The sequence below is a fragment of the Myotis nattereri genome (assembly GCF_964212035.1).
Source record: "Myotis nattereri genome assembly, chromosome: 3".
NCBI classification, from domain to species: Eukaryota; Metazoa; Chordata; class Mammalia; order Chiroptera; family Vespertilionidae; genus Myotis; species Myotis nattereri.
Genome location: NC_138077.1, coordinates 24,140,551 through 24,167,791, shown reverse-complemented (window position 1 = coordinate 24,167,791; position 27,241 = coordinate 24,140,551). Strand labels below are relative to the sequence as shown.

At 48.2% G+C, this 27,241-nt stretch overlaps 1 protein-coding gene across 3 annotated transcripts in view; it reads left to right on the top strand.

Moving 5' to 3' along the window:
• The window catches only part of LOC308516038 (NACHT, LRR and PYD domains-containing protein 1b allele 5-like), a 44,404-nt gene that overhangs the window by 6,897 nt on the left and 10,266 nt on the right, over positions 1-27,241 (top strand). For 2 of the 3 annotated variants that reach the window (XM_081086772.1, XM_081086771.1), the window contains exons 2-15: positions 5,009-5,040; positions 7,482-7,526; positions 8,759-8,800; positions 9,345-9,365; positions 13,108-13,152; positions 13,736-13,783; positions 13,951-13,997; positions 14,100-14,149; positions 14,421-14,638; positions 14,740-14,990; positions 17,520-17,654; positions 26,010-26,148; positions 26,813-26,866; positions 27,131-27,211. In XM_081086772.1, the coding sequence (XP_080942898.1) occupies positions 5,009-5,040; positions 7,482-7,526; positions 8,759-8,800; positions 9,345-9,365; positions 13,108-13,152; positions 13,736-13,783; positions 13,951-13,997; positions 14,100-14,149; positions 14,421-14,638; positions 14,740-14,990; positions 17,520-17,654; positions 26,010-26,148; positions 26,813-26,866; positions 27,131-27,211 (1,208 nt within the window). The remainder of the gene's footprint in view (positions 1-5,008; positions 5,041-7,481; positions 7,527-8,758; positions 8,801-9,344; positions 9,366-13,107; positions 13,153-13,735; positions 13,784-13,950; positions 13,998-14,099; positions 14,150-14,420; positions 14,639-14,739; positions 14,991-17,519; positions 17,655-26,009; positions 26,149-26,812; positions 26,867-27,130; positions 27,212-27,241) is intronic. The other variant, XM_081086773.1, reaches the window with a different exon arrangement.

Sequence of the window (27,241 nt, the reverse complement as noted above, 5' to 3'; positions counted from 1 at the left end):
CTAATACTAACCTGTCTAGGCTGCACAAAGGTAGACCAGGGGCCAAATGGGGGGAAAGGCTCCCACACAGGTCAGAGTTTCAGAATTTCTTTCCAGCTCCCAGCTTCACCAGCCTGGGTAGGTTTGGCCAACGGGTGTAACACCTCTGGGCTTGGTGTCCTCGCTGCCGGTGGGATGGCAGTGCTTCCCCTGCATTCCTGGCAGTTACTGGGAGGAGCTGTGCACCTCTGGGGTTGAAAGCGCTAGCATACTGTGCCTCTTCGAGGATTTGGTTTTACTCTAGGTCTCATTTTCCTGCAGCCATGACCTAATTCCAACCACAATTTTGTTGTTTTATTCATTTGCACCTATCCTATATAATCCTATATAATAAAAGGCTAATATGCACATCGACTGAACGGCAGAATGACTGGTCGCTATGACATGCACTGACCACCAGGGGGCAGACACTCAATGCAGAAACTGCTCCCTGGTGGTCAGTGTGCTCCCACAGGGGGAGCACCGCTCAGCCAGAAGCTGGGCTCACGGCTGGCGAGCGCAGTGGCGGTGGCTGGGGCCTCTCCTGCCTCTGCGGCAGCACTAAGGATGTCTGACTGTCAGACATCCCCCGAGGTCTCCTGGACTGCTAGAGGGTATAGGCCAGGTTGAGGGACCATCCTCTCCCCGCCCCCCCCCCCCCCCACCCAGTGCACAAATTTCGTGCACCGGACCTCTAGTTTTAATATAATCCACATTTTTTCCCAACAAACATGCAATAAATACCCTCATTTTATATTACCCCCACAAAGTCATAAGCCTGTTCTTTAAATCTTATTGTAGCTCAGAGATTTTACTGTTCCAAGGTGCAGAGTCCTCACCGTCTTCCCCCTGGTCCCCCTCACCTTCTACTAAGGGAAAAGTGTAATAAGGTGGGGCCTGGAAGCTGATGGGCATGAAGTTATACCTAGTCATAATGATTAAGTCCTGATCAAAGTTAAGGCGTTTTAAGTGCTATTAAGTAAATGTCCAAGCCCCCTTCCCTGCTGATCTCTAGTCCCTAAATCACGCTGTGAGCATTTGGAATGGGTGCTCTCTCTCCAGGGCTGCTATGGTTTTCCTTATAACAAACCACATGGGAAAAGCAGAAAGGAAGAGATGTGGGGATCTAGCATTCACGGACCAGCAGGGGCCCTGTAGGGTCTGCTTCCTCCACCTGCTGTACAAGGTGGCAGGGGGGCTCCATGTGGTTGGGCTCCTCCTCCTGGGATCCAAGCCTATCTCCCATCCTTCTTAACTGGAAGGTGTTTTGTGCAGAAAGCTGGCCGTCTGCCCTGCAACTTCACTAATCTTGTCTTGGACACCACTTGCTGTCGTCTGCTTCATGGAGGGAATAAAGGTTTTATACAGAGGTTTCTGGGTCTCAGCAGCAGGTCTAATATCTGAGCAGATGTGTACATGCCTGGAAATAGAGATAAGCAGCTGCAGAAAGGGGATTATGAAAGTGCCAGTTAAGAGAAAAATGCGCTTTTTTCATCGAGGACACAGGAGTGGGTCTTAAGCAGAAATATTTTGTAAAATAAGAATGGCTCACTTTCAACCCATGTTCTTATAATTATTTTAATATTGAAAGACATAGTGACTGCATTATAAAAGGTTCGAACTGAGAATAAAAAAGATGTAATGGTTGGCTTGCTCTTTTATGCATTTCATCAGAACCATATATTAGTCTTTTTTAGTTTCTTGAGGCCTTAACCAGTTTCAGTTCTTTTGAGCAGTTTAGGATTAAAAAAACAAGAAGATTTAGGTTTGAAAATGAGAATACATGTATTTCCTAAGATCATGGAGCTGGGAATACTGTATGTATACCAGGAAAGCTCACCAGTGTAAAATCTTGAGTTAGGGAGGCTTCCAAAAATCTGTGGGTTCCCACTAACTTGGGCAGAGAAGGGAAAGAGTAAGCACTCGGTCTGCACCTTTTCATTTCTTCCTCAGTTTACTTTTCCTAAGTGGTGGAAGCAGTTGGGATTTTGAGGTGAGGTGGGGAGTGAGGGAAGACATGGTACCTGGCAAGTACATGGTCTTTGAAGTCATAATGTCTCCTAGGGTCAAGGGCATCCTTTTCTGATTTATCAGCTGTGTGACCTTGAGGAACTTAAGTAACCTCTCTGGGCTTTAGTATCTGCATTTGTAAAATAGCCTTCATAGGATTTTGGGATTGATTAAATGAGAAAAAAAAATATTTTCAACACTCCTAAGTGCAGATAACACCATTATTGTTTTCTTCCTGCCTTCTCATTTACCCATCAAAGATTCCGATTCAGTGGATGAGAAAAACTGTTTTTAGTGGGCACCAAATAGAGTGCTGATGGTCCTCAGACCACACCTGGGGAAGGGATGTTCTTAAAGCACGAGTAGGACTTTGGGCGTCAAGGGAGAGGCAGGGCTGCCACTTGCATGCACACACACAACTCCAGGGGGTACCCCAACATCATAGTACATGTCCATGGAGCACCCAGAGTTGGGGTGCATGGCCTGCAAGGCCGCAGGCAGTGGCCCTGCGGGGCTTCACAGAGAGGTGTGTGTGAGAGAGTGTGGGCTATGCAGGGTGTGCTTGGGACACTGAAGATCTTTCTTTCGGAGGGAGCAGGCAGGTGGAGACGGGGCATGTGGGGTCCTTCGTGCCATGCCAACGGACTTAGGGAGCGGTGAGGGGCCACAGATGGGTATAAGCAAAGCTAGGATTATAACATGCTGATGGTCACCTGAGGGACGAGCCAAGGGAGAGACTGCAGGCAGACATGATCATTAGGAGGAACTTATCATCAACCAACCAGGTGAGAGCCAATGAGAGAGGGAGGGAGAACGAGGGCTTGAACGGAGGCCGAAACAGTGTATGTGGGAGGGGGGCAGATAGGAGGAGGCTCAGTTGACCCAGGTCCCAGGCACCTGGAACTCAGAGAAGAGGCCCGAGAAGGAGGTGAAGTTTTGGGACCTGAAGCCTTGGCGTGAAGGTGAGCTCCGAGGCCGTGAGGAGCGGTAAGAGGAGGGTGCACAATGTGATTCTGGGTCACATCAGTCCCCAGGAGGCTGGAGCCAACGGAGCCGGGAGATAAGAGAGGAGAGGCCCCTGAAACAGGGGAGGTGGGAGCAGACCACGTGAGGGGTCTGGAAGCCGTGGGAGGAGCCTGCTACCTGCTTCATCTAAAGAGAATGAGGCCACCAAGCCCACTGGGTCTGCCGGCCAGTGGTCATTGGTGGCTCCAGCAAGAGTGGTTTTGCTCACACGGGAGAGGATGGAGAGTGGGAACGTGGAAACCCAGTTCTTCTGTGAATTGGCTGGAGAAGGGCAGAGAGGCTCAGGCAGTGGTGAGGATGGCACTGACACGCACTGACCATCAGGGGGCAGACGCTCAATGCAGGAGCTGCCCCCTGGTGGTCATTGCGCTCCCACAGAGGGAGCGCCACTCACCCAGAAGCTGGGCTCATTGCTGTTGGACATCCCTTGAGGGCTCCTGGACTGCTAGAGGGCACAGGCCACACTGAGGGACCACCCCCCCCCCCGCCCCCTCCACTGAGTGCACGAATTTCGTGCACCGGGCCTCTAGTTTTAATATAATTCACATGCAATAAATACCCTCATTTTATAATACCCCCTTGAAGTCTTAAGCCTGTTCTTGAAATCCTTCGAGATTTTACTGTTCCAATGTGCAGGGTCCTCACCCTCTCCCCCCTGGAGAGCAGGGGGACTGGGAGAGGAGGGGGACCTGGGAGAGCAGGGGGACTGGGAGAGGAGGAGGAGAGCAGGAGGATCCAGGAGAGGAGGGGGACCTGGGAGAGGAGGGGACCTGGGAGAGGAGGGGGACCGGGAGAGGAGGGGGATCCAGGAGAGGAGGGGGACCTGGGAGAGGAGGGGACCTGGGAGAGGAGGGGGATCCAGGAGAGGAGGAGGACCCTGGAGAGCAGGGGGACCGGGAGAGGAGGGGGACCTGGGAGAGGAGGGGACCTGGGAGAGGAGGGGGACCGGGAGAGGAGGGGGATCCAGGAGAGGAGGGGGACCTGGGAGAGGAGGGGACCTGGGAGAGGAGGGGGACCGGGAGAGGAGGGGGATCCAGGAGAGGAGGGGGACCTGGGAGAGGAGGGGGATCCAGGAGAGGAGGAGGACCCTGGAGAGCAGGGGGACCGGGAGAGGAGGGGGACCTGGGAGAGGAGGGGGACCTGGGAGAGGAGGGGGACCTGGGAGAGGAGGGGGACCGGGAGAGGAGGGGGATCCAGGAGAGGAGGGGGACCTGGGAGAGGAGGGGACCTGGGAGAGGAGGGGGATCCAGGAGAGGAGGAGGACCCTGGAGAGCAGGGGGACCAGGAGAGGAGGGGGACCTGGGAGAGGAGGGGACCTGGGAGAGGAGGGGGATCCAGGAGAGGAGGAGGACCCTGGAGAGCAGGGGGACCGGGAGAGGAGGGGGACCTGGGAGAGGAGGGGACCTGGGAGAGGAGGGGGACCGGGAGAGGAGGGGACCTGGGAGAGCAGGGGGACCGGGAGAGGAGGGGACCTGGGAGAGCAGGGGGACCGGGAGAGGAGGCGACCTGGGAAAGGAGGGGGACCGGGAGAGGAGGGGACCCAGGAGAGCAGGGGGACTGGGAGAGGAAGAGGACCCGGGAGAGGCTCTCAAAGGAGCCAGGTGAGGGCTGGAGGCCAGTGCAGGATGGGTAGTTAGGATTGGGTTACGGGAAACATGATCAAGAAGGCTGATGGCTGGGCATGGACATGGCAGTGCTGTGAACCAGGAAGGTGTGCTGGCCCTGGGGGTGGACCAGGACAAGGGCACGCTGGGTAAGCCGCCTGTGTTCGTGCGGTTTGGAGTCAGGCCATGGAGATTGAGAGGGGCAGGAAGAGGATTGAGCAGGGAGAGAGTTCTTTCGTCTGCAACATTTCTGGAGAAACATAATACAGTGGTCATTTTGAAGGTTTTCATAATTATTGTGTATAAAATTAGTATCAGTCTATAAAACTATTTCTCTTTTCTTGTTTTAGTGATGATCGCAGTGTCTCTTCAGAAGAAAAAGGTATGGTACCTCTAAGTCAGTGCTATTGAAAAACTGTACGAAACATTTGCAGTTTTAGAAAATGATTTCTTTATTGATTTTACTTACTGGCTGCAATTGCTGTGTTACGTTCATGCATTCACTGACTTATGGAAGGGTACTAAGATAATCATTAGGTTAGGATGATAGGATATGATTTTTCTTTAGAATTTTAAGATTATTTTTCAACTGATATTTAAAAGGGTGAAATGTAAGGAACTTGGGCCTTTGTAACTTTTCGCAAGTTGATGGTAGGACGTAAATGCTCTTATTATAATACCCCACTCCTTTTAAACTCTGGGTCTAATGTTCTTTTTAACATAAGTTTAAATTCAATAATGTTAAGTATTGGATGCAACTGGAAAGAATTGGCATTCAAGTTTAAATTCAATGACGACGTAGTAGCCACTGAATTCTATAAATTTTCCATACATAAAAACTAGGTGTTCTCTGTAATACTTGAGTGTGATCATCAGTTTTATACACTTAGTGAAACAGCAACACAATTCTCTCCCCGATTCTGGGTCAAATCAGAACTCTCGAATTAAAGGACTAATCTAGGCCTGCTCCTGGGTTTGGTGGGATTGCTGAGGATCAAGTCCTCTCTCGGCGTGTGCTGTGTTTGAGAGTCTGTAAGCCGTGTGCGGGCTGTAGTTCTTGCTTTGGCCTCTGGCCCACGCTGCGTGGCTGAGAGCCATTCTGGAGGAGGGTCCCGAGGCCGCTAGAGGTGTTAGTCTGTGTCGCTCAACCGCGGACCAACTTGGAAACTCCTTAGTCCATCCTTGGGCCCCTGTTTTACTTGTGCAAGTTCTGTTTCCATCTGGTGGCTCATTTTTTTCAGTGCAGAGCAATCACCTGCCTAATAAAAGTATCACGATTACAATCTGATAAAGGTTTGTGCAGCGTTTGGCTGGAGTGTGCAGTGCATGGGGACGCCAGGCATCTGTCAGGACTGTGGTCAGACCTGGCGGCTCTCCTGCTTCCCAGCGCTGACATGAACCGCCCACCCGCATACACCCCACCCCCACCCCCTCCCCACCCCAGCTTTGCTTTTGCCCATTTCTGCCTGCCTGAGGTGCCTCCTCCCTCCCCTCACATTTCCCCGCCAAGACTTGTGTCCGCTCACCCAGATTCATGAACTTCTGCTTTTTAACGTGATTGGTCTCAGTTTCTCTCTTGGACCAGCAAAACACTGGCCTAATTTCGTATAGTATTGTTGTGATTTCTTGCAGTGGTTTGCCCAATGCACAGCTACTCCTGCCCTCATGGCTGCGTTAGCCCATCAGCTGTTTTCTGGGGCATGGATTTTCTCCTCATTTTTGCCGAGTGCCCACCGCGCAGTAGGCGCTAAGTCCATGTTTATAAAATTGAGGGGGACAGTAGTCTCGGCCCAAGCCCAAGGGGATTAGTTAACCCATAGTTACTAGTAAGCTGCTGTGTTCACCGGCCCAGTGCGGATGCCTGTGCGGGGTTCAGGGGGCATGCGAGGCTGCTAGGTCCCATTCTCTGGGGCAGCCTAGTTGAGCGTGGCATAAATACAGGCACGGGCATGATAACCGAGGGGCAGTCCTTCCCTACACAGACATGTTCTGGCTTCATTTAACATTGGAGGTAACTTCTGCAACCCCCTTCTCCTCCATCATCTGCCATTTCTCCTTTCCCGCACCCACTCACCCTGGCCTCCGCTCTCGTCACTTCCTATCCGGATCTCTGCAGTGGCCTCCTAGGGTGAGGCTCCCGGGAGTCTGGTCCATCCTGAACATCAGTGTCCCCCAATAGCCACCATCTCGGGGACCGCCAGGGCCAGTCTGAAGCTCTTCTGTCGTCTGTGCCTCCATGGCATTCCCTGTAGAACCATCAGGGATGCCCGTTCTGCCCAGTGGCATTCAAGGCCTTCTCCGGTCTGGTCTCCACATATCCTGCCAACTCCAGAGCCTTAGCTTCAACCCATTTGTGTCATTTCACTAAATCGTTGACAGTCCTTCTCCTGGGGACCATCGTCTGCCTTTCAGTGACAAAATCTAAAACCAGGTGCTGTTTCTTTCTGGTGTCAAGTTACTTAATTGCCAGGAATGTTTTTAGGGAGCTGCTGAGCTGATCAGAGAAACAAATGCAGTTACTTTGGCACAAAACTCAGAGTTTACCATGGAACCAACCAAGTGTAAATCTCAAGTTTGTTGGCTTCCTGTTCTCTCTTTACTGGAAAAGGCTTAAGGTTTCTTGGACTATCTCTTTTTTCTCTTGAGACTATGACATCATTTGCATTAGTTTGACATGCAAGGTTGCTGTGGGTCTAAAGAGGTAATTCAGTTTGTAGTAGAGGGAGCTTCTACTATTATTGGCTTAGTGGCTTTTACAAAAAAAGAACATAATCTTTTATTTTATGCTTGTATTTACACATTTCTTTCTTTCTCAAAATTTAGATTGCCCTAGTTCCAACCTAGATACGTCAAAGGACTCTAAATCAGGTAAAGGATCTGACTAATATTGGTAAATGCCCAAGTGAAATTTTTATACAATAACTAATTCATAGCAAGATAAATTACAGTTCATTTTTCTGATTCAATTCAAACAATCTGAGTGAAAGGTGGGGACTTCCATTTTTCAACCTAAAAGAGTTGAATAAATTTTAAACTTTTATGATTACCTGTTCTTGTGAAATCAGTTACTTTACTTTAAAGTTTAGTGATAAAGCTGTACTTAGTGGAACTGAGAATTTACCTAATGAGGCATTTAGGTCATTTTAAGACTGGCCACTTTAACTTAATACAGGGTCCCGAGGGAGTCCAGCCAGGTGGTGGGCACTTGGCCGGGGTAGTCCTGGGAGGCTTCCTGGAGGAGGTGATAAATTGGGGTAACAGGGCAAATGTGGGGAAGAGTTGTCCTAGTTCAAGAGACAGTGCTGCTTTTAGAGACTGAAGGTCAGATGGCTGGAAAGGAGGCTGGGAGTGGGGAGTGGGGCCTGGGGCTTTAGTAGTTGGGGGTGGGTGGTGGAGAGAGATGGGGGTGGATGGTGGAGAGAGATGGGGGTGGATGGTGGAGAGAAGCCCAGAGGCAAGTGGAGGGCACTCAGAGAGGCTGGAGGAGAGCCAGGCCAGGCTCCATGGGAAGGTCATGTGGGCAAGAGGAAGTGGTTGGTGTCTTTCCCTGCAGATGCCATGGGCCTGGGGTTGAGCAGGCCTGTGGGTCATCGGGGAAAGGATCCCAAACTAGTTTTGGGAACAGAAACCTGACTGCAGTGGGCGGAGGGGCTGAGTTGGGGGGTGAGGAAGTGACGGGAGCATTCTTGGGGCCCACTCCCGTAGTGTCAACAACATGGACTAAATCTGTCCTGTGCTTCTGTGAAATGGCATCCACACTCCAGAATTCTGCACCATCCTCATTGAACGTGCGCCTGGGAACCTCCTAGATGTGCAAGTGCAGGGGCGAGATGGGCGCAGGAGGCAGGTCAAGGCCGGGCAGGACTCGGGTGACACCCATGTGCAACGACTGCAGCCAGCCTGTGAGCTGCGCTCATGTTTAAACGGCTAACGTTTATTTTATCCATTTCCAGAGAAGCCTAAGCCCCATTCGTGGTGGACTTGGGAAGTGACTGAAAGGAGAAATCAGTTGAGTTTGGACCTGTTTTTTAACAGAATAGTTACAGTGCTTCCCACTTCTTACTGGTTGTATTTGTGCTTCTGGCATGTGTTTTTATTAGGAGAGGACAGCAGCTCCGAGAGCAGTTCTGAAAGTGACTCCGGTAAGTGGGATGTGCATCTCTTTCTTTAATTCGGGCGAAGCACATGGCCCTTTATTTTTATTTTAAAGTCATACACGCACCTCTCATTGCTTCAGGACAGCGGTTCTCAACCTGTGGGTTGCGACCCCTTTGGCGGTCGAACGACCCTTTCACAGGGGTCGCCTAAGACCATCCTGCATATCAGATATTTACATTACGATTCATAACAGTAGCAACGTTACAGTTATGAAGTAGCAACGAAAATAATTTTATGGTTGGGTCACAACATGAGGAACTGTATTTCAAGGGCCAGAAGGTTGAGAACCACTGCTTTAGGACATATTAATTTCTAGTGTGGTGGTTTTGTACAGTACCAAAAAAGTACTTACATGGGAAATAATTCTAGTTGGCAAGCGAAGTAGCAAAACAGGATGAGCTGAAGAAGAAAGGCAGGAAATGGTTGCTATTGGTGAAAGGCAAACATTTTACCTATTCTCCCATGGGCCTGGGTTTTCTCTTAGCTGGCATCTGAAGCTGACTTAGGCTTTTTTTTTTTTTTTTGTAGATAATGAGGAGCCAAAAACAAGTAAGTACATCCTTCCTCTGAATTTTCACGTTTGTTGTTGAAAGGAAGACAGAGAAGGTTATTAGCCCTCGGGGTTTTTAAGCGGCAAATGGTTTGTTCATGATCTTCTGTGCAAAACTGAGTTAGACATGAAGCACCGTCTAAGCATTTTGAACGTGGCAGCTCGTGTTCTCTGCACGGGCACCGACTGGGGTTCTGCTCTCACGGTTTCCCCGGGGAGAGAAGAATCAGGCCGAAGCCGATATGCAGTGTGGCCACAGCGGTGCCGGCTTCCTTCCTGGAGGTCTCTGCTCAGGGAGGATCGCAGGGTAAACACGCTGCTGCCCAAAAGCGCGGCGCCCCTTGTGGTCTGCAGTTCCTGCCTTGCTGTTCTGGCTCTTTGTGAGCAACTTGAGTCTGAAACCACTTTTAAGGACACAGATTCTAAATATAAAGTATGGTTTGCGTCTCCAGTTTGGTGAGTGACTAAGCTTGTATTGTCACTGATTTTATTGTACGAAGGGATTTTGTCCCCGTTCTGAGAATCTGATCTGCCCGTGACCACACACACTATCCCAGGCAGTCGGAGGGCTTCTTCGTAGCCCTTAAAATAAAGGAGGTCTCTTCACTCAGAAGTCCTTCTGCATTGAGTCTAATCCTCTCTGCAGTTTCCCAATGGGAATCTCCCAAGGCTAGCAGTTGTAAGCTCTTTGCAGTCATGTTGTGTGTTGATAGAAACCTGTAATTATCTCCCTATTACGCTGGTGGAGTAGCTGCCCATTCTGATATGCAAAAGGGAAAAATGTGAGCCAGCCCTCCGCCTCCCAGTCTTCTTTATACATTAATGGATTATTTAGTCAAAAGTCCGGCCTCCACCGATTGGCTTAGGGCAGGAATTAAAGTAGAAAGCTGCGTGTAGGGTCACATCTTCGTGGTCTCTGGCTGCTAACTGGGTAAATGGCCATGGGGACCCAGGGTCCAGAGGCAGGAGCTTTACAGTCCAGAAGCGAGGTCTGGGCCACGGCCGGCAACCCCGGTGGAAGGCATGTGGAGTCAGCGAAGCTCACGATAGGCTCAGAGTTGGGTGGCGGGCTGGGGTCAGTGCGGTCAGGCGGGGCAGGGCATGTGCGCGCAGGAGCGGCTGGCCCTGGCCCTGCTGGATTAGACACCGAAGTCTCTGGCAGTGAAGGTGCTCTAATGTCTTCTGTGGGCAGAGGGTGCTTGTCCCTAGAGCCCCAGGTTCATCCACAGGGCCCTGCCTTCCCCCAGGGTTACCCTTTTTTGTGAAAAGGCCTCTTGTTCTCCACACTGGGGGAGAGAGGGGGCAGACACCCTCCCACTCACCTCCATTCTCAAGTCAGATGTTGGAGGAGGTGGGCCCCCCCTGGGATGCTTGCTCCTGTGTGGGCTGGCTGGCACCATGGCCCATCCATCTTCCTTGTGATTGGATGTATCCCTACTCCCAGGCTCTGCGACCTCCTTGTGTATAGAGCGGAGAGAAGCTGTGGCTCATAGGCTGGGGAGAATTGCTCCAGTTCCTCCACTTCGGCTGGGAAGACCTAGTCAAAGACAGGGTTTGCCTGCTGGTTAGGATTCTCTAAACTCTCTTCCTTTTTCTACTCCCAAGGCAAACAGCGAGACAGAAAAACATGGGATGTGGACGAATACAATGTGATGTATGCATTACGTAGTTTAGAATTAATGATCCTTTAAAGGACTGGCTGAGGAAATCTGATTGGCGGGTGTGTGGTGCAGGCCTGGGTCAGTATTTCAGAGCCTTTCCATCTATCGTATTCTGAGTCCAGGATCTGAATACTCTCAGTCTCCTTTTGCCATTCATTTTAGTGCTGTTTTTCGAAGTTGGTTCTCTCTTGCAACCCTGGTCCCTGGGTGCTGACTGCTCTGGGAGTCCCAGAGATGAGGCAGCTTGTGTAGCCACGGATGGAGCTCTGTCCTGCGGGAGGGCCGCACCTCTGGGCACTGGTGATGGCACAGGGCCTTACACCCGTGTTGAGGAGTGCCCGTGCCACCCCAGGTGACCCTCCCAAAGGCTGTTCAGACATTTACAATATAAAACCAGGCATCTGACCCCAAGTGACAAGGTTGTTATCTACTTTAGAATTCTTTTTCTTTTTTTTCTTTTTTAATGTCTTTATTGATTTTAGAGAGAAAGGAAGGGAGAGGGATAGAGAGATAGAAACATCGATGAGAGGGAAACATAGATTGGCTGCCTCCTGCACGCACCCACTGGGGATTGAGTTGCAACCTGGGCATGTGCCCGGGTTCATGGGTTGATGCTCAAACACTAAGCCACACTGACCAGTCTACTTTAGAATTCTTGAATTTTTTAATGATTCTTACCCATCACCATAGCGAAATAATAGCTAACAGGTAACACGCATTGAGGAATTGCTGAGTGCGAGGCACAACTCCTAACTATAATTAATTTTCCTAACTTTGTGGTGTGGTATTATTTTTGTCCCTATTTAACAGATGAGGAAAGTGAGGCACGGAGAGATTTAGTAACATGACAGCCCAAGCTCATGCAACCAGTGGCCAGTGTAGATAACAGGAAGATCCAGTGCTATCCCTTTCATAGTACACTAGAGGCCCAGTGCATGAAATTTGTGCACTTGAGGGGGGGGGGGCTCCCTCAGCCAGGATTGTGAGAGGGCGCAGGCCAGGCTGAAGGACCCCACTGGTGCATGATCAGGGTCGGGGAAGGATGCGGGAGGTTGGCCGCGGGAGGTCTCCAGGGTGTATCCAGCCCGTCTCAGTCCCAATTGGCTGGAACCCAGCACCAAGCTAACCTACGGGTCAGAGCGTCTGCCGCCTGGTGGTCAGTGCATGTCATGGCGACTGGTTGACTGGTCGACTCTCTGCTCCCTGGTGGTCAGTGCACATCGTAGTGAGCGGGTGAGCAGCCTTAGCATATCATTAGCATATTACGCTTTGAGTGGTCGAACGGACGACTGGACACTTAGCATATTTGGCTTTTATTATATAGGGTTTTTGGTATTATGGAATTCTGGTCACGCAGGAAATAGGCATTGCATACTTACCAGGCCCTAGCGGTAACAGTTCTGAAGCTTACATTCCGGTGGGGAGAGAGCCAGGAAGCTGACACACTGAACTGCAGGTGCCAGGTCCGGGGGGGTCGGGGTGGGGTGGGTGGTGCTGAAGGGAAATGAAGGGGGAAGAGTGAGTGCATCAGGCAGGCCCTGTTTCAGGGCGGCCAGTAGGACAAGGTGACCCTGAGCACACACCTCAAGGGTGTGAGAGAGTGAGCAACAAGAGTGTTTGTGGGAGGAGATAGGAAGTGCAAAGGCCCTGAGTCAGGCTTGTGCTTTGGGGTGGAGAAATGGCAGGGGGTGGGGTGGTGGTGGTGGTGATTGCGATTGGAGGGCAGTCAGTGCCCAGAGGTGGGCACCTGGGTCCTGTTGTGTCTGGAACCACATAGAAGGAGTCTGCGTGCTAAGTCAGAGAGCCTTACAAACTGCCTCAACTCAGATTCCAGTTTATGCCTGAAATCAGTTGTTAACCCCTTCCTCCCAAGCTAATCCCTCCCTAACTCTAACAGCCTAGAGGGCTGGTGCCAGCCAAGCCTTATCTGGGGAACAAGGACTCCTGCTTAGTTCCTGGCTCTGGTCAGCCTTCAGGAGGGGCCACAGTGCTCTGGTTGAGAAGCTGGCCTGGGGGAGGGGGAGGGAAGGAGGAGATTGTTCTAGAGCACCTGTGCCCTGAGCCCTTCTTGTCTCCACAGATGGGGAACTGGGAGAGGTTTCCGCCGAGGGCGCTTCCGCTCAGGGTAAGAGCCAGGCAGCGTGCTGCCCTCTAGTTTGTCTGATTCACCCTGCCGTCTCCATGCAGTGCTGTCAGGAGGATGTGAGGATCAGGTTGAGGGATGCTGAGAGCAGTGGCTGCTGTATAAAAACGTCAGATAAAGAATTATGTGCCCAAACGGGGTGTGTTGAAACTTGTCACATTCAAACTTATTTTCATGTATTACCAGGGCCGGGGAACGTCCAGCCCGCGGGCCATAGAAGGCCCACGGCATCATCTGGTCTGGCCCTGCCAAGGCATTAGGGATGAGTTAATCAAATGCTTGACCAAATATAGCAGGCTACTTTTTAAGTTGATAATTTTGTATGACCCACAAGTGATAGAAAGATCCAAAGGGCCCTTGTCAGAAACAAAGGTTCCCACCCCTGCATTAGACCTGCAGTGGGATTCTCAAATATGGTGACATTTCATGTGTCATTGAATCAACACACAGAGACCGTTAATATGTGTTTAAAGTTCCTGTTGGTTGTGAAGCTGAAGGGGTGTGTTTAGTAGGAGATTTACCCCGTGATTGACTTGTGCCAATACATGTGTGACATCTTTTACAGCTGAAGAATGGGGAGACAAAGAATCACCCACAAATCATTTTAATTCAGGTATGAACTTAAGCTTGCCAACACATTATTTTAAATATCATTATTGCTGAGGGGCATATATACCTTTGAATTTTATAATTGAGCTTATTACACATATTTATTTAAAAATTATTATTTGAATATGCCGATCACATTCATAAAGGTAAAACTTTGTCTCTATTATTTAGAATGTGTTAAAATTGAACCTCACTGTCAACACTGTAATGCTGAAAATGTAAGTATCTTTTAATTATAAAATATGACTCTCTTATTTGTTTTATTTAAAAAAACACTTAATTATATATTATTTATATATTACATATGAATTTTTCTCCAGAAACACAATGAACAAGTGACCCCCAGACTCCTTTCCAGGGGACAGTTTTTGTAAGTAATTGTGAATACAGGAGACTTAGTATGATCAGTAATTTAATTTTCTGCATAAACATAACGCCAATTAGGGGAGACACAAAATAGCATAACTAATGTCACACATTTTATGTAATTACCTGGATTGTTGTTTCTGATAATGATACTTCTTCACAATGCACAGTTTCCTTAATGCTTTTGAGCGAAATTAAAAACGTAAGTAACCGTAACAAGTCCTCTCCTAACCAAACATTAAGACTCAGCAGGTGTTCTTATCTGTCCATCGCAGGCTGAAGGTGGACACGGAGGGAGTGTACGAGTGCACGGAAACTGGTCTGATCTTTGAGGTTAACAGAAAAGTTGACATCAAGTATTGCGTTTTGTCCTGGAGCAAATACGCAGACCTGGTTGTCAAGCCCTGGGCTGTTGGGGGACCCATGTTTGATGTCAAATGTGACCCAGCCTGTCTTACCTCCATTCAGTTTCCACATTCCCTCTGCTTGGGGCGTAAGTACTTGTTTGCTGAAATGTTAACGATGGTGTGTATGTGTGCATGTGTGCAACCCCTGTCACACCTGGACCACTCCTGTACCTTCATGTTTTCACAGACCATGATGCCAATATGACATTCAGAGTCTTACACGTTAAAAATTCCGAGGCCTCGTTAGAATGTGCTGTGGATCATTCTGCGACCCACGTCAAGTGGCACGTGAGCTCTCTTTCTCCTGTGGGACCTGTCATTCAAAGCGAAGAAACATTATACCACCACGGGGCTGTGATTCTGTACAAAGTCATCGACCAGAATCCCTCCTTATCTTTTCGGGTGTACGTAGCAACCAATAACGAATCCTTCATCAAGGTAAAGCCAATAAACATGAATAATAAATGTTCAGTTCTTCGTGTTCAAACATGACACCACGTGAGGGTGTGGGTCCTGTCCCTGTTAAGTGCCCCCTTTGGGCCTAATTTGGCCCTTAACCTACAGAGGCTATATTGTCAGTGCCGGGGTGGGCCCTGAGTCCTCAGATCCATGGAGTACGGTTGTCTGTACACGTAAAGAGCATCACGAAGACAACAGATGGTGACGTAGCTCTTCAGGGGCGGGGTTGGCCCAGGCAAGCAGGCCTGGCCTTGGAGAGGGCTGCCTGATGGACAGCCGAGGCTGGCTGCTCTCTCCAGCAATGCTGCTTAAAACGTCGTCTGGGAACCAGGGGACCAGGACCCTCGGCATCAGCTGGGAGCTTGTTGTTGAAATTTTAGTGCACTCTCAGCCCTATCCCAGACCTACCGAAGCAGAGCGGGTACTCGGCAGGATTCCCAGGGGACTCGGGCATGGTTTAGAGTGTGAGAAGCACCTGTTACAGAAAACACTGGGGGGACATCTGGGGTCTTTGGGTCCAGAGTAAGGCGACTTGAGATTTCTTGTTGGCCTAATGCTTCTCAGATACGATGGGCTTCCCAGGTTAACTCATTTAACTCAGAGTGATGTTTTGGATAAAAATTGTCCTATGGTTCGTGGGCTCAACAGTCTGTGTTTTATGGCAGCAAATATTCATGAATCACCTGTTGCAGTGAGGGAAGAGGAGGGAGTTTGGATATATTCATCATGGTTCAGTTTTCCAGAATGTAGAAGAAGGCTGTGATATTTAACCCATTTTCTGAAGTAAATAGATTAGAATAGTAGTAGTTGAATGTCCTTTCATACTTTTTGCCATTCTCAGTGCACTTGTAATGGTTTGGAGGTAGGAGGAGAATAAATAGACAAAGTAAACAGATAAAACAGTGACTTGAAATTATACTTTCAGATTTTAGATCAGGGTTTGAAATAAGTAATGTAAGCATTAAAAAACAAAACAAAAAATTAAGCATTAAATTTGAAGTATACTATACTAATTGAGGAGTTCTAGGTTGAATTACAGAATTTATATCAAACTATCTACTCCCAGTGGTTTAGGTTGTAGTATTTCCTTGACTTTAAAATTAATCATACTGATTATAATTAGCAATATGTATGAAAGTTTAAATACTTTATAGTAAATAATAGGCTTTTAGTTTCTTCCTAAGAAGGTAAACCTGCTTTTTGTAATCTCATTAATGATAACATGTTCAATTGGGAAGCTAGTTTTCAAAATGGTATAAAAACAATCCCATCTAAAGTATAATTAGCATAGCTTTGGAATAAATACTATTATTTTATGGAGTTTGTATTAAAAAAATTTTTTTTTGTTCAAAATAATAAAGGTTCAGTTTTTAAAGCAAACCCAAGGTGGGTTGGTTGATTTCTGGGCAGCTTAAAAAAAAAAAAAAGTTTTTATTGATTTCAGAGAGGAAGGGAGAGGGAGAGAGAGAAAAAAACATCAATGATGAGAGAGAATCATTGATGATCCAGCCCACAATCTGGCCAATACCTTGACTGGGAACCGAACCCGTGATCTCTTGGTTCCTGGGTCGACATTCAACGGCTGAGCCACACCTGGCTGAGCTGGGCAGCTTTTTAAAAAAATAAATGTACTGGGGTGACATTGGTTAATAGGATCATGTAGGTTTCAAGTGTACATTTCTATGATACAAGATCTGTTTACTGCAATGTGCTAACCTCCCAAAGTCAAGAACTTTGTATTTTAAAAGTAAATTCAGTTCATTAAACGGGCATTTTCCATGCTTGCTGGGAAGCTGGGTAAGAAGCTGTCCTGTCAGCAAACGGAGAGGAGGAGCCGCTGGAACAATAGGGAGCACGCACAGCGAAGGCAGGAAGCCCTCTCTGGCGATGTTTTATGTTTGCATTCTTCTCGGGATTTTTTTTCCTATGTAGGAAAAGACTTCCTTGACCTTTGCCTACAGGAAACCCACATTTCACGTCAGCTGCACAGCTGCTTCATCAGGGGAGCCTGGGCCAAAGGTTGCTTTCACCTCTTTAGGTCATTCGAGCAATATGTACAAAATCAGCGTCCCCTCTATAGGGGGGTAGTTGTGACAATCCGCTGGAAAAGAAGTGCTGGGTAGAAACAGCTTTGAGTAAACTGGAACCGAGTCCTAAAACAGTTGCTTTCCATTCCCATGGTGGGCATGTAACGAGCACCCATGTATATGCTGGTGCTAACCTCAGTTTGTCAGATTCTCCAGAAGCAAGTTGCTGGTGCCCCGCCGGCTGCCTGTGCTGCTTTTAGCTGTCGGGCACAGAAGATGTTTGGAGACCTAGGAGCCCGCGGTGCGGACTGAGGGCGCCTGAGCTTCAGCATTTCTTTTGCGAGCACCGAGGAGGTCACTCGGCCGTCACTTGGGAGGAGGAAATGAGGAACCTGCAGCCTGGCCTGCACGGCTAGGTCTCTTACAGCTCATAGAGTTGTTGCTGGTGCATTTCACAGCCAAAACCTATCTCCATCTTTAGGATATTGCCAAGGCTGTGAAGCACTCCTCTAAGAAATTCATGAAAATCGACAAGCCGCCTGTGTGCCTGAAGTTATTGGAGAATGGGAAGAAGTACAGATTGGTCAGTGAACCGGAAGCCGACATCACCCCTGAGGTATATATTTTACACACCAACTTGGAGTAATAGCAGGGATGGATGGATATTTCTTAGCTATAGTATTTTGAAGGTTGCAAAGGAATCCATTTTGTTCTCATTTTTTATTTCCTACTTATACGAAAACAGTTGTCTGGCTAATCTTGTAGGTTATTCCAAAGATGCTTTTTTTTTTTTTTTTTTTTTAACCGTCACCTGATTTTTCCATTGATTTTTGGAGAGAGGGTAAGGCAGGGAGATATATTAATGTGAGAGGAACACATCGATTGGTTGCCTCCTGCACGAGGCCTGACCAGGGCCCGGGCCGGGGAGGATCCTGTAACTGAGGTATGTGCACTTGACCGGAGTTGAACCCTGGACCCTTTGGTCTGTAGACCAATGCTCTATCCACTGAGCTAAACTGGCTAGGGCCCAAAGATGCTTTGAATTTAAGGTTTAGTCTGCAACCATTGCAAAGATAGATTAGCTGATCACTTTCCCTTTTAAAAGGTTTTAAATTTTCCTGAATGTTTTATTAAATTCTTCAGTGTTAGCATCAATGGAATGAAAAACTCAACTTTTATTGTAAGTTACAGAGCATTTAAGGTTAATGGGAAGGAATTGCTAACAAGGGAGTTTGGGCTTTTCTTACTGGAAGACATTTGAAAAATAGTTATGGGAACATATTGCCATTTTGATTTAAGCTCTTTGCTGAACACACCATGGCATTTGCAAGTGATTTCAGTTTCTCGTAAATGACTGAGTTATTCTTAAAACTTATTTTCATTATGTGCTCTGAATGTGTGCCGTAGCTTATCTAGCCTAGCCGTCGGTGTAGAAATTCCTTTTGAACACCTCTCTTTGTTTCTCTTATCCTATCTAATAAAAGAGAAAGATGGTAATTGGCATATGACCGCTACCCTTCCCATTGGCTAATCAGGGCGATATGCAAATTAACTGCCAGCCAAGATGGTGACCGGCAGCCAGGCAGCTGATGCGAACAGGGAGGCTTGCTTGCTTCAGTGAGGGAGGACTCCAACATTCCCTGCCTGACTTGCCGGGCCTCTCAGCTGCAACTCTAAGCAACTATGTTGCAAATATAGAAGCTAAAAAAACCCCAGAAACCTACTTTACTCAGCCGGGCTTCAGCCAGCCAGACCACAACATTGTATCAAATACAGAAGGTAAACAAAGGCCAGAAACCTGTTTTCAGCAGCTGAGATCTCAAAGCTAAAGCTGGCCCAGAATAAAAAAAGAAAAAGAAAAAAAGGAGCGGTTGGGAGCTTCAGTCACCCGTCAGCCTGGAACGGCCCTCAGTCCCTCAGCCAGACTGGCCAGGCATCCCAGTGGGGACCCCCACCCTGATCCAGGATACCTTTCAGGGCAAACCAGCCAGCCCCCACCCGTGCACCAGGCCTCTATTCTATATAGTAAAAGGGTAATATGCCTCCTGGCACCGGGATCAGCGTTACAGGAGGCAGTGCCCAAACCCCCTGATTGCCCTGCGGCTCTGTGTGTGACAGGGTGCAGTGCCCCAACCCCCTGATGGGCCCTGCTCTGTGGGTGATAGAGAGCGGCGCCCCAACCCTCCCCCACCCCCCCACGGGCCCTGCTCTGTGTGTGACGGGGTAGAGCCATAACCTCCCCATCGGCCCTGCCCTGAGTGTGACAGTGGCGGTGCCCCAACCCCCTGATCGGCCCTGCTGTGGGTGATAGAGGGCGGCGCCCCATACCCCTGATCCACCCTACTCTGTGTGTGATGGGGGGTGGTGCCCCAACCCCCCCTGATGGGCCCTGCTCTGTGAGTGACAGTGGGGAGCTCCTCAACCCCCTGATCAGCCCTGCTCTGTGTGTGACAGGGTACGGAGCCCCAACCCCCCTGATGGGCCCTGCTCTGTGCATGACAGGGGGCAGCACCCCCAACCCCTTGATCTGCCCTGCTCTGGTGTGACAGGAGGCGGTGCCCCAACTCCCCTATTGGCCCTACTCTGTGCGTGACAGGGGTGAGCTCCTCAACCCCCTGATCGGCCCTGCTCTGTGCGTGACAGGGGGAGCTCCCCAACCCCCTGATCAACCCTGCTCTGTGTGTGACATGGTACGGAGCCCCAACCCCCCTGATGGGCCCTGCTCTGTGCATGACAGGGGGCAGCGCCCCAACCCCCTGATCTGCCCTGCTCTGTGTGTGACGGGGTGGCACCGCAACTTCCCTATCGACTCTGCCTTGAGTGTGACGGGGCGGTGCCCCAACCCCCCAATCGGCCCTATCCTGAGCGTGACTAGGGGTGGCATCGCAACCTCCAGATCCTCCCTGCTCTGTGCATGACAGGGGGCGGCGCCCCAACGCCCCAATCAGCCCTGCTCTGAGCCCGACCAGGGACTGCACCTAGGGATTGGGCCTGCCCTCTGCCACCCGGGAGCAGGCCTAAGCCAGCAGGTCGTTATCTCTCGAGGGGTCCTAGACTGCGAGAGGGCACAGGCCGGGCTGAGGGACCCCGTCTCCCCACCGAGTGCACAAATTTTTGTGCACTGGGCCTCTAGTAGTATATAAAGAGTCGAAAACATGTTTTGATTTTATTATATTAAAATATGAAGCAAGAGAGAGCTAATCGTGATGATCTGTGTTGCATTATTTTATTATCAGGAGGCTCGTGCTCTTTGGAGCAATCAGGTTATCAGTTTCCTGTAACTTTCGAACACAGACGGTCTTATTTCATTTCCAAGGGTCTCTTTTAACCCATGTCATTTGAGCCTTACGACAGTGCAACTTTGGAAACTAATGTGCAGAGCAGGCATGTGATCAGATCGCATACCTGGGAGCAGGAGAGCCTGGCCCCGCGCCCCATCTGCCCTTGGCTCCTAAGGCCAAGGTCGCGTCACCGATTCTGATCAAGCCCTAGCAGACGGTACCTCAAGACAATTACAGGAAGCCGACTGCAGCCTTGTCTGGGAGGTGCAATTCGATTTGAAGGGTTTGCTTAGGACAGTGATTCTTGGCCTTTGCTGCCTAATGGAATCCCCGAGGAGCTTTAAAGAAGCCTGTGGCCTCTGGAGATAGTGACTTACTGCTCTGGGAATGGCCTGGGCCTCGGGCTTGTTAACCCTCCCACGGTGACTGTGATGTGCTGCCAAGGTTAACAGCCACTCAGAGAGGGAATCATGCATAGTGAGTGCATGGATCTGCCCAGAAAGAGACCATTGTGGTCCCACAAGGTTTTTCTTACAAAGATGGTGGTGCTGGGGACTTTCAATGGTCTAGTTCTGTCACTAGCTGTGTGTGCTCTCTTAACCAAATTTAGGACATTTAAAAATGGGGATAATCTCCCAGCATTGCTCAAAGGGTCATAGAAGTGGTTCGGGGGGCACTCTGAAATTTGAAAAACTCTGTGTAAATCTTAAGGTGTTCGTACTCGTTTTATACCATTCATGATTTCTTTAACTGACATGTGTGAGAAGTGACTATTCCAAGTAGGCCTGGGATAAGAGCTAAGAATTAAAAAAACCAGTAAGTCATGAGCTTTTCCCTCCAAACACACCCGCGTAGAGGGAGAAATGCTGCATTTCCGTAAAGAAGTAATTTTCATATAATGCGATATTACCATCGAGATGGGTGCAAAGTGCAGTGGGTTTTCAGGAAGGTTACCACGTGGTGACATTTGGTTTGGGTTTGGAGGGGGAGGGAATCACTGGGGGAGGGAACGCAGTGCCTAAGTGAGGTGATGGGATGTGCAGCAGGGCTCGGCATGGGGGTCGTTCCAGGGAGGGGAACACACAGGGCTTTGGGAAGAGTGGAGCCAAGGGAGGGCTTTACTTTCGCTTTATGGGCCTTGGTGAACCTTTGAAGATTGTGAGGATAAAGCTAGTGATTTGGAATAGAAAGGGAGAGGGCCTGGTTAAAGCCATTGTTTTATGATGGCAAGGCCCCAGGTGATTTAGTGATACAAAGGCAACGAGATATTGCGGGTTGTGTTTTAGATTCACCACAATAAGGTGAATCTAGAAATAAAGTGAGTCACTGGTTTCCCAGTGCATATAAAAGTTATAATCAGTATTAAGTGTGCAATAGTATTATGTCTAAAAAAACCAACATACAGCCCGGCTGGCATGGCTCAGTGGTTGAGCATCAAGTTATAAACCAAGAGGCCATGGTTTGATTCCCGGTCAAAGGGCACATGCCTGGGTTGTAGGCTCGATCCCCAGGGCGAGGCATGCAGGAGGCAGCCGATCAATGATTCTCTCATCATTGATGTTTCTATCTCTCTTTTCCTCTCCCTTCCTCTCTGAAATAAAAAATAAATAAATAAGGTACATACTTAATTTAAAAATACGTTCTTAAAAAATGCTAACCATCAGCGAGTCAAAATGTTTTTGCTGGTGGAGGGTCTTGCCTCAGTGTTGATGCTGCTGAATGGTCAGGATGGAGGTTGCTGAAAGTTGGGGTACCTGTTGTCTTAGTTTTTTTAAAAAATATATATTTTTATTGATTTCAGAGAGAAAGGGAGAGGGAGAGAGAGATAGAAACATCAGTGATAGAGAGAATCATCGATTGGCTGCTTCCTGCACATTCCCTACTGGGGATTGAGCCCGCAACCCAAGCATATGCCCTTGACTGGAATTGAACCTGGGATCCTTCAGTCCACAGGCCAACGTTCTATCCACTGAGCCAAACCAGCTAGGGCTTAGTTTTTTAAAATAAGACAACAGTGAAGTTTGCCACATAGATTGATTCTTCTTTTCACGAAAGATTTCTCTGTAGCATGCAATGCTGTTTGATAGCATCTCACCCACAGGTAGAACTTCTTTCAAAATTGGAGTCAATCCTCTCAAACCCTAGCACAGCTTTATCAAGTGAGTTTATGTAATATTCCAAACCCTTTGTTGTCATTTCAACCATCTGCACAGCGTTTAATCTTTCTGCAAGTTGTTTTTGAGTTTGACACGCATTTTCATCCAGTAATGCTTGTAATTGTTGGTCTTCAAGCTTTTCGGTTGACCTGGACGTTCTTTGTCTTTCACATCGAAATCATCACTTTTAAAGCGTTTAAACCAGCGCTCACAGGTATCTTTACCAGGAATGGATTCCATCTCGAGGAACCATTTTCTTTGTTCATCCAGCTCGTCATTTGTTAAAGTTTTATCATGAGATTGCAGCAATTCAGTCACATCTTCTGGCTTGACATGTAATTCCACTTCTGTTGCTGTTTCCACCACACTGACAGTTACTTCCTTCACTGCAGTCTTGAACCCTCAGAGTCATCCCTAAGGGTTGGAACCAACTTCTTCTAAACTCCCGTGAATGCTGATATTTTGACCTCTTCCCAGGAATCATGAATGTTGTTAAATGATATCTAGAGTGATGAATTCTTTCTGGGAGGTTTTCAATTTATTTTCCCTGGATCCATCAGAGGAAATCACTATGGCAGTTATAGCCTTAGGAAATGTATTTTTTGTGTGTGTGTGTTTTGTTTTTGTTAATCTACACCTGAGGATATTTTTCCATTGATTTTTAGGGAGAGTGGAAGAGAGAGGGAAAGACAGAGAGAAACATCGATGTGAGAGAGACACATTGATTGGTTGCTTCCCACATGTGCCCTGACCAGGGCCTGGCCAGGGAGGAGCCTGCAACTGAGGTACATGCCCTTGACTGGAATTGAACCCGGGACCCTTTGGTCTGCAGTCCAAAGCTGTATCCGCTGAGCCAAACCGGCTTGGGCAGGAAATGCATTTCTTACATAATAAGACTTGAAAGTAGAAATTACTCCTTGATCCATGGGCCGCAGAATGGGTGTTGTGTTAGTCGGCATGGGAACATTAATCTCATTGTGCGTTTCCATCAGAGCTCTTGAGTGACCAGGTGCATTGTCAATGAGCAGCAATATTTTTATTTTTTTATTATTTTTTTATTTTTTAATAATTCTTTATTATTGAAAGTATTACATATGACCCCTATTTCCCCCATTGACTCCAGCCCTCCCCCATGTCCCCTATTCCCACCCCAGGCCTCTAGCACCCCACTGTCTGCATCCATGGGTTATACATATATGCATTCAAGGTCCCTGGTTGATTACCTCCCACCCACCCACCCTCCCCCACCTTTCCTCTGAGATTCTGCACTTGAGTGGCAATATTTTTAAAGGAATCTTTTTTTTTCTGAGCAATAAGTCTCAACAGTGGTCTAAAATATTCAGCAAGCCATGTTGTAGTCAGCTGTGCTGTCTTCCAGGCTTTGTTGTTCCAGACCACAGGCAGGGTAGATTTAGCAGAATCCTTAAGGGCCCCAGGATCTTCAGAATGGTAAATGAGCACTGGCTTCAACTTCATGCCACCAACTGCATTAGCCTCCAACAAAGGAGTCAGACTGTCCTTTGAAGATTTGAAGTCAGGCATTGACCTCTCCTGATGGCATCTTCTTCCAATGGAAGGCTGTTTTGTCTGCATTGAAATCTATTGTTTGGTGTGGCCACCTGCATTAATTATTGCATCTAGATTTTTCTGGATAACTTGCTGCAGCTTCTAGATCAGCACTTGCTGCTTCACCTTGCGTTTTTATGTTATGGAAATGGCTTCTTTCCTTAAACCTGTGCACTTCCTCACTTTTCTTGGCCTTCACAGAATAGAATAGAGGTAGGGTATTGCTCTGGGTTAGGCTTTGGCTTAAGAAAATGTTGTGGCTGGTTTGGTCTTCTATCCAGATCATGAGAACGTTTTTCATATCAGCAAGAAGGCTGTTTCATGTTCTTACCATTTGTGTGTTCACTGGAATAGCATTTTTAATTTCCATGAAGAACTTTTCCCTTGCAGTCACAACTTGACTGACTGGTGCAAGAGACCTTGTTTTCGGCCTGTGTTGGCTTTCAACATGCCTTCCTCACTAAGATTTTGAGCTTTTGATTTAAAGTGAGAGATTTGTGACTCTTCATTTGAACTTTTAGAGGACATTGTCCTGTTACTAATTGGCCTATTTTCAATATGGTTGTGTCTCAGGGAATAAGGAGGACTGAGGAGAGGGAGAAAAGTAGGGAAATGGCTAGATGTTGGAGCAGTCAGAACACATACATACTTATCAATTAAATTCGTGATGCCCCCAAACAATTATAATACTAACATCAAAGATCATGATCGCAGCTCACCATTGCAAATCTATACTAATAAAAGGGTAATATGCTAATTAGACTGGGTGACTGAACATTTTCCAGACGTCTGACTTCCTTCTGGACAATTAGGAGGTGACCAGGCCAGGAGGGGGACAGTTAGGAGGTGACCAGGCTAGCAGGGGGGCCGTTGGAGGGCAACTAGGCCAGCAGGGGGCAGTTGGGGGGCAGCCAGGCCAGTAGGGGGGCAGTTGGGGGCAGTCAGGCTGGCAGGGGGGCTGTTGGGGGGTGACCAGGCAGGCCGGCAGGGGGGCAAGTGGTTAGGAGCCAGCGGTCCCACAGGGATCAGGCCTAAACTGGCAGTCGGACCATCCCCCGAGGGGTCCCTGATTGGAGAGGGTGCAGGCCAGGCTGAAGGATCTGCCCCCCTCCATGCACAAATTTTGTGCACTAGGCCTCTAGTATAATAATAATTAAGGAGTCTGAACTGTGAGAATTTCCAAAACGTGACACAGAGACATGAAGTGAGCAAGTGCTTTTGGGAAAATGGCGCCAGTAGGGTTGCCACAAACCTTCAGCTTGTAAAGAGCGTAACATCAGTGAAATGCAATAAAACAAGGCACAGGCTGTACTTTATAAAAAGTGCATTTCTCCCTCCAGGCTCGGTAGGCAGCCCAGAGAGGAACAGCGGAGGTGTAAGGCAGGAGGCGGCTGTGTAGCGGTTAAGAGCGCACTCTTTGGCGTCAGAAGGTGTGGGTGCACATTAAATTCTACCACTTCCTACATGTGAAGTTGGGCAAGTTTAATTTGCTTCTCTGAGATTCTTTACCCGTAAAATAGCAAAAAGAGGATTTGGTGGGGGAAGGTGTTCAGTGAGGGTGTGTGGATAAAACACGCAGCATAGTCTGTACGTGTTGTTGAATCTGTTCCATCCAGGTTGTGTGGCATGATCTAAGCCAGAGAGGGTGAGGAAGTTCAAACGCACTGACGAGAGGGCGGCTGGTGGGTGAGCACACGTTCTAGTTTGGGAACAGGAAACAAGAAATCAGGAAAGGGCTGAAAAGTTAAGCTTTAGGAAAATGAAACAGAAAAGGAAGTTGGAGTAAGGGGGGGCCGAGAAGCAAGAGAATAAGAGGGTGTGTGATTCAGGAATGGGATTTCCAGGGCCAAGGTGTCGGTGAGCATTCAAGTAAGCATTAACCTATCTAATAATTGTCATCGTTTGCTAATGATGTCATCAGTGAGTGAATACAACTTTTCTATTAAAAAAGTCACTTTTTTTTAAAAGGAAATTGAATTTGTGGATGGTTCCCTTTTAAAACTGAAAAATTATATTGAAGTTTATTTGGAGCAGCCGATGGAGTTTAAATTACTGTTGGTTGAAATGGATTCCGACGAGATTGTATGGAAAGCGAAGCTGAGAGAATGTAAGTGTTTTATATCCCAAAGGAAAAGTGGTTTGTGGGTGGCGGGGGTGGGAAGGCAAATAGAGTAATTGTCCGTCCCGTCAGCATAACATTTAAAGATCCGATGGAGGGAAAGGCGCCGCTCCTGGGACAGAAGTGCGGCCCTGGTTCTCAGGCACCCACGTCCAGATCCTGGGGGTCAGTGGGTGGCTCAGCGCGTTTGCGGAGACTTCAGAGAGTGGGGGGGAGTTGGCCAGTGGAGTTGCTGTTTTCTTGAGGTTTGGACCTCAGATATTTTAGGGGTGTTGTGACACAACCTGGATGTAGCTCTGCATTTTGGCTGACTGTGTGTCTCATTGGCTGACTCTGCCTCTTTGGTCTTTAAGGGATAGCTCCCACTCTGCTGGGGGACCCCACGGCCCCTGTGTCCCCCTGTTCAAATTCTTGGGGCTGGGAAGCCCTCTGACAGTGCCCCCCTCCCCTTTACCATCCTCTCCTGCTCATTATTTATCTCCAGAATTCAAGCCCAGCGCATTTGTGCGCATACCAAGTGAAACCCCAAACTCATACGCGAACTTCAGAGAGGTTGCCAAGACCCTAGAGCTCCATACACTTTCCCAAGTTGATTTCTTGAATTCTGATTTCATACCAGTTTTTCTAAGTGATGCTTTCCATCCTTTAATAGGTGACTGGGTTCAACATGATCAGAGTCAGAACGTTTCAAAAAGCAGAACAAGTGGTAAGTGCTGGTAACTGGACACTAAGCGAGTTGTGCCCAGCCTTGGGTTCCTCCCATCCGCTAGGATCTGTGCTTAGCTGCGCCGAGGTGATTGCATTATGGATCTGTTAAGTGCTCTGTGACTCTGTTAATCATCTGAACAATCTTGGAATCCATTTTCAATTGGTTTCTATCTGAATGATGATGCTTTTAAAAAAAAAATCCAGATTGAAGGTAATAAACATAATGGAAAGCAAACTTGTTGATTCTTTTTTTTTTTTTAAGGTAAAAGGCGACGTAAAGTAAGTAACACTCTACCTGAAGAGGAGGTCAATGCTAAAAGAATGAAGCAGGTTGACACTTCAGGTTTGTAACACTGCCCTCCGTGGCCATCAG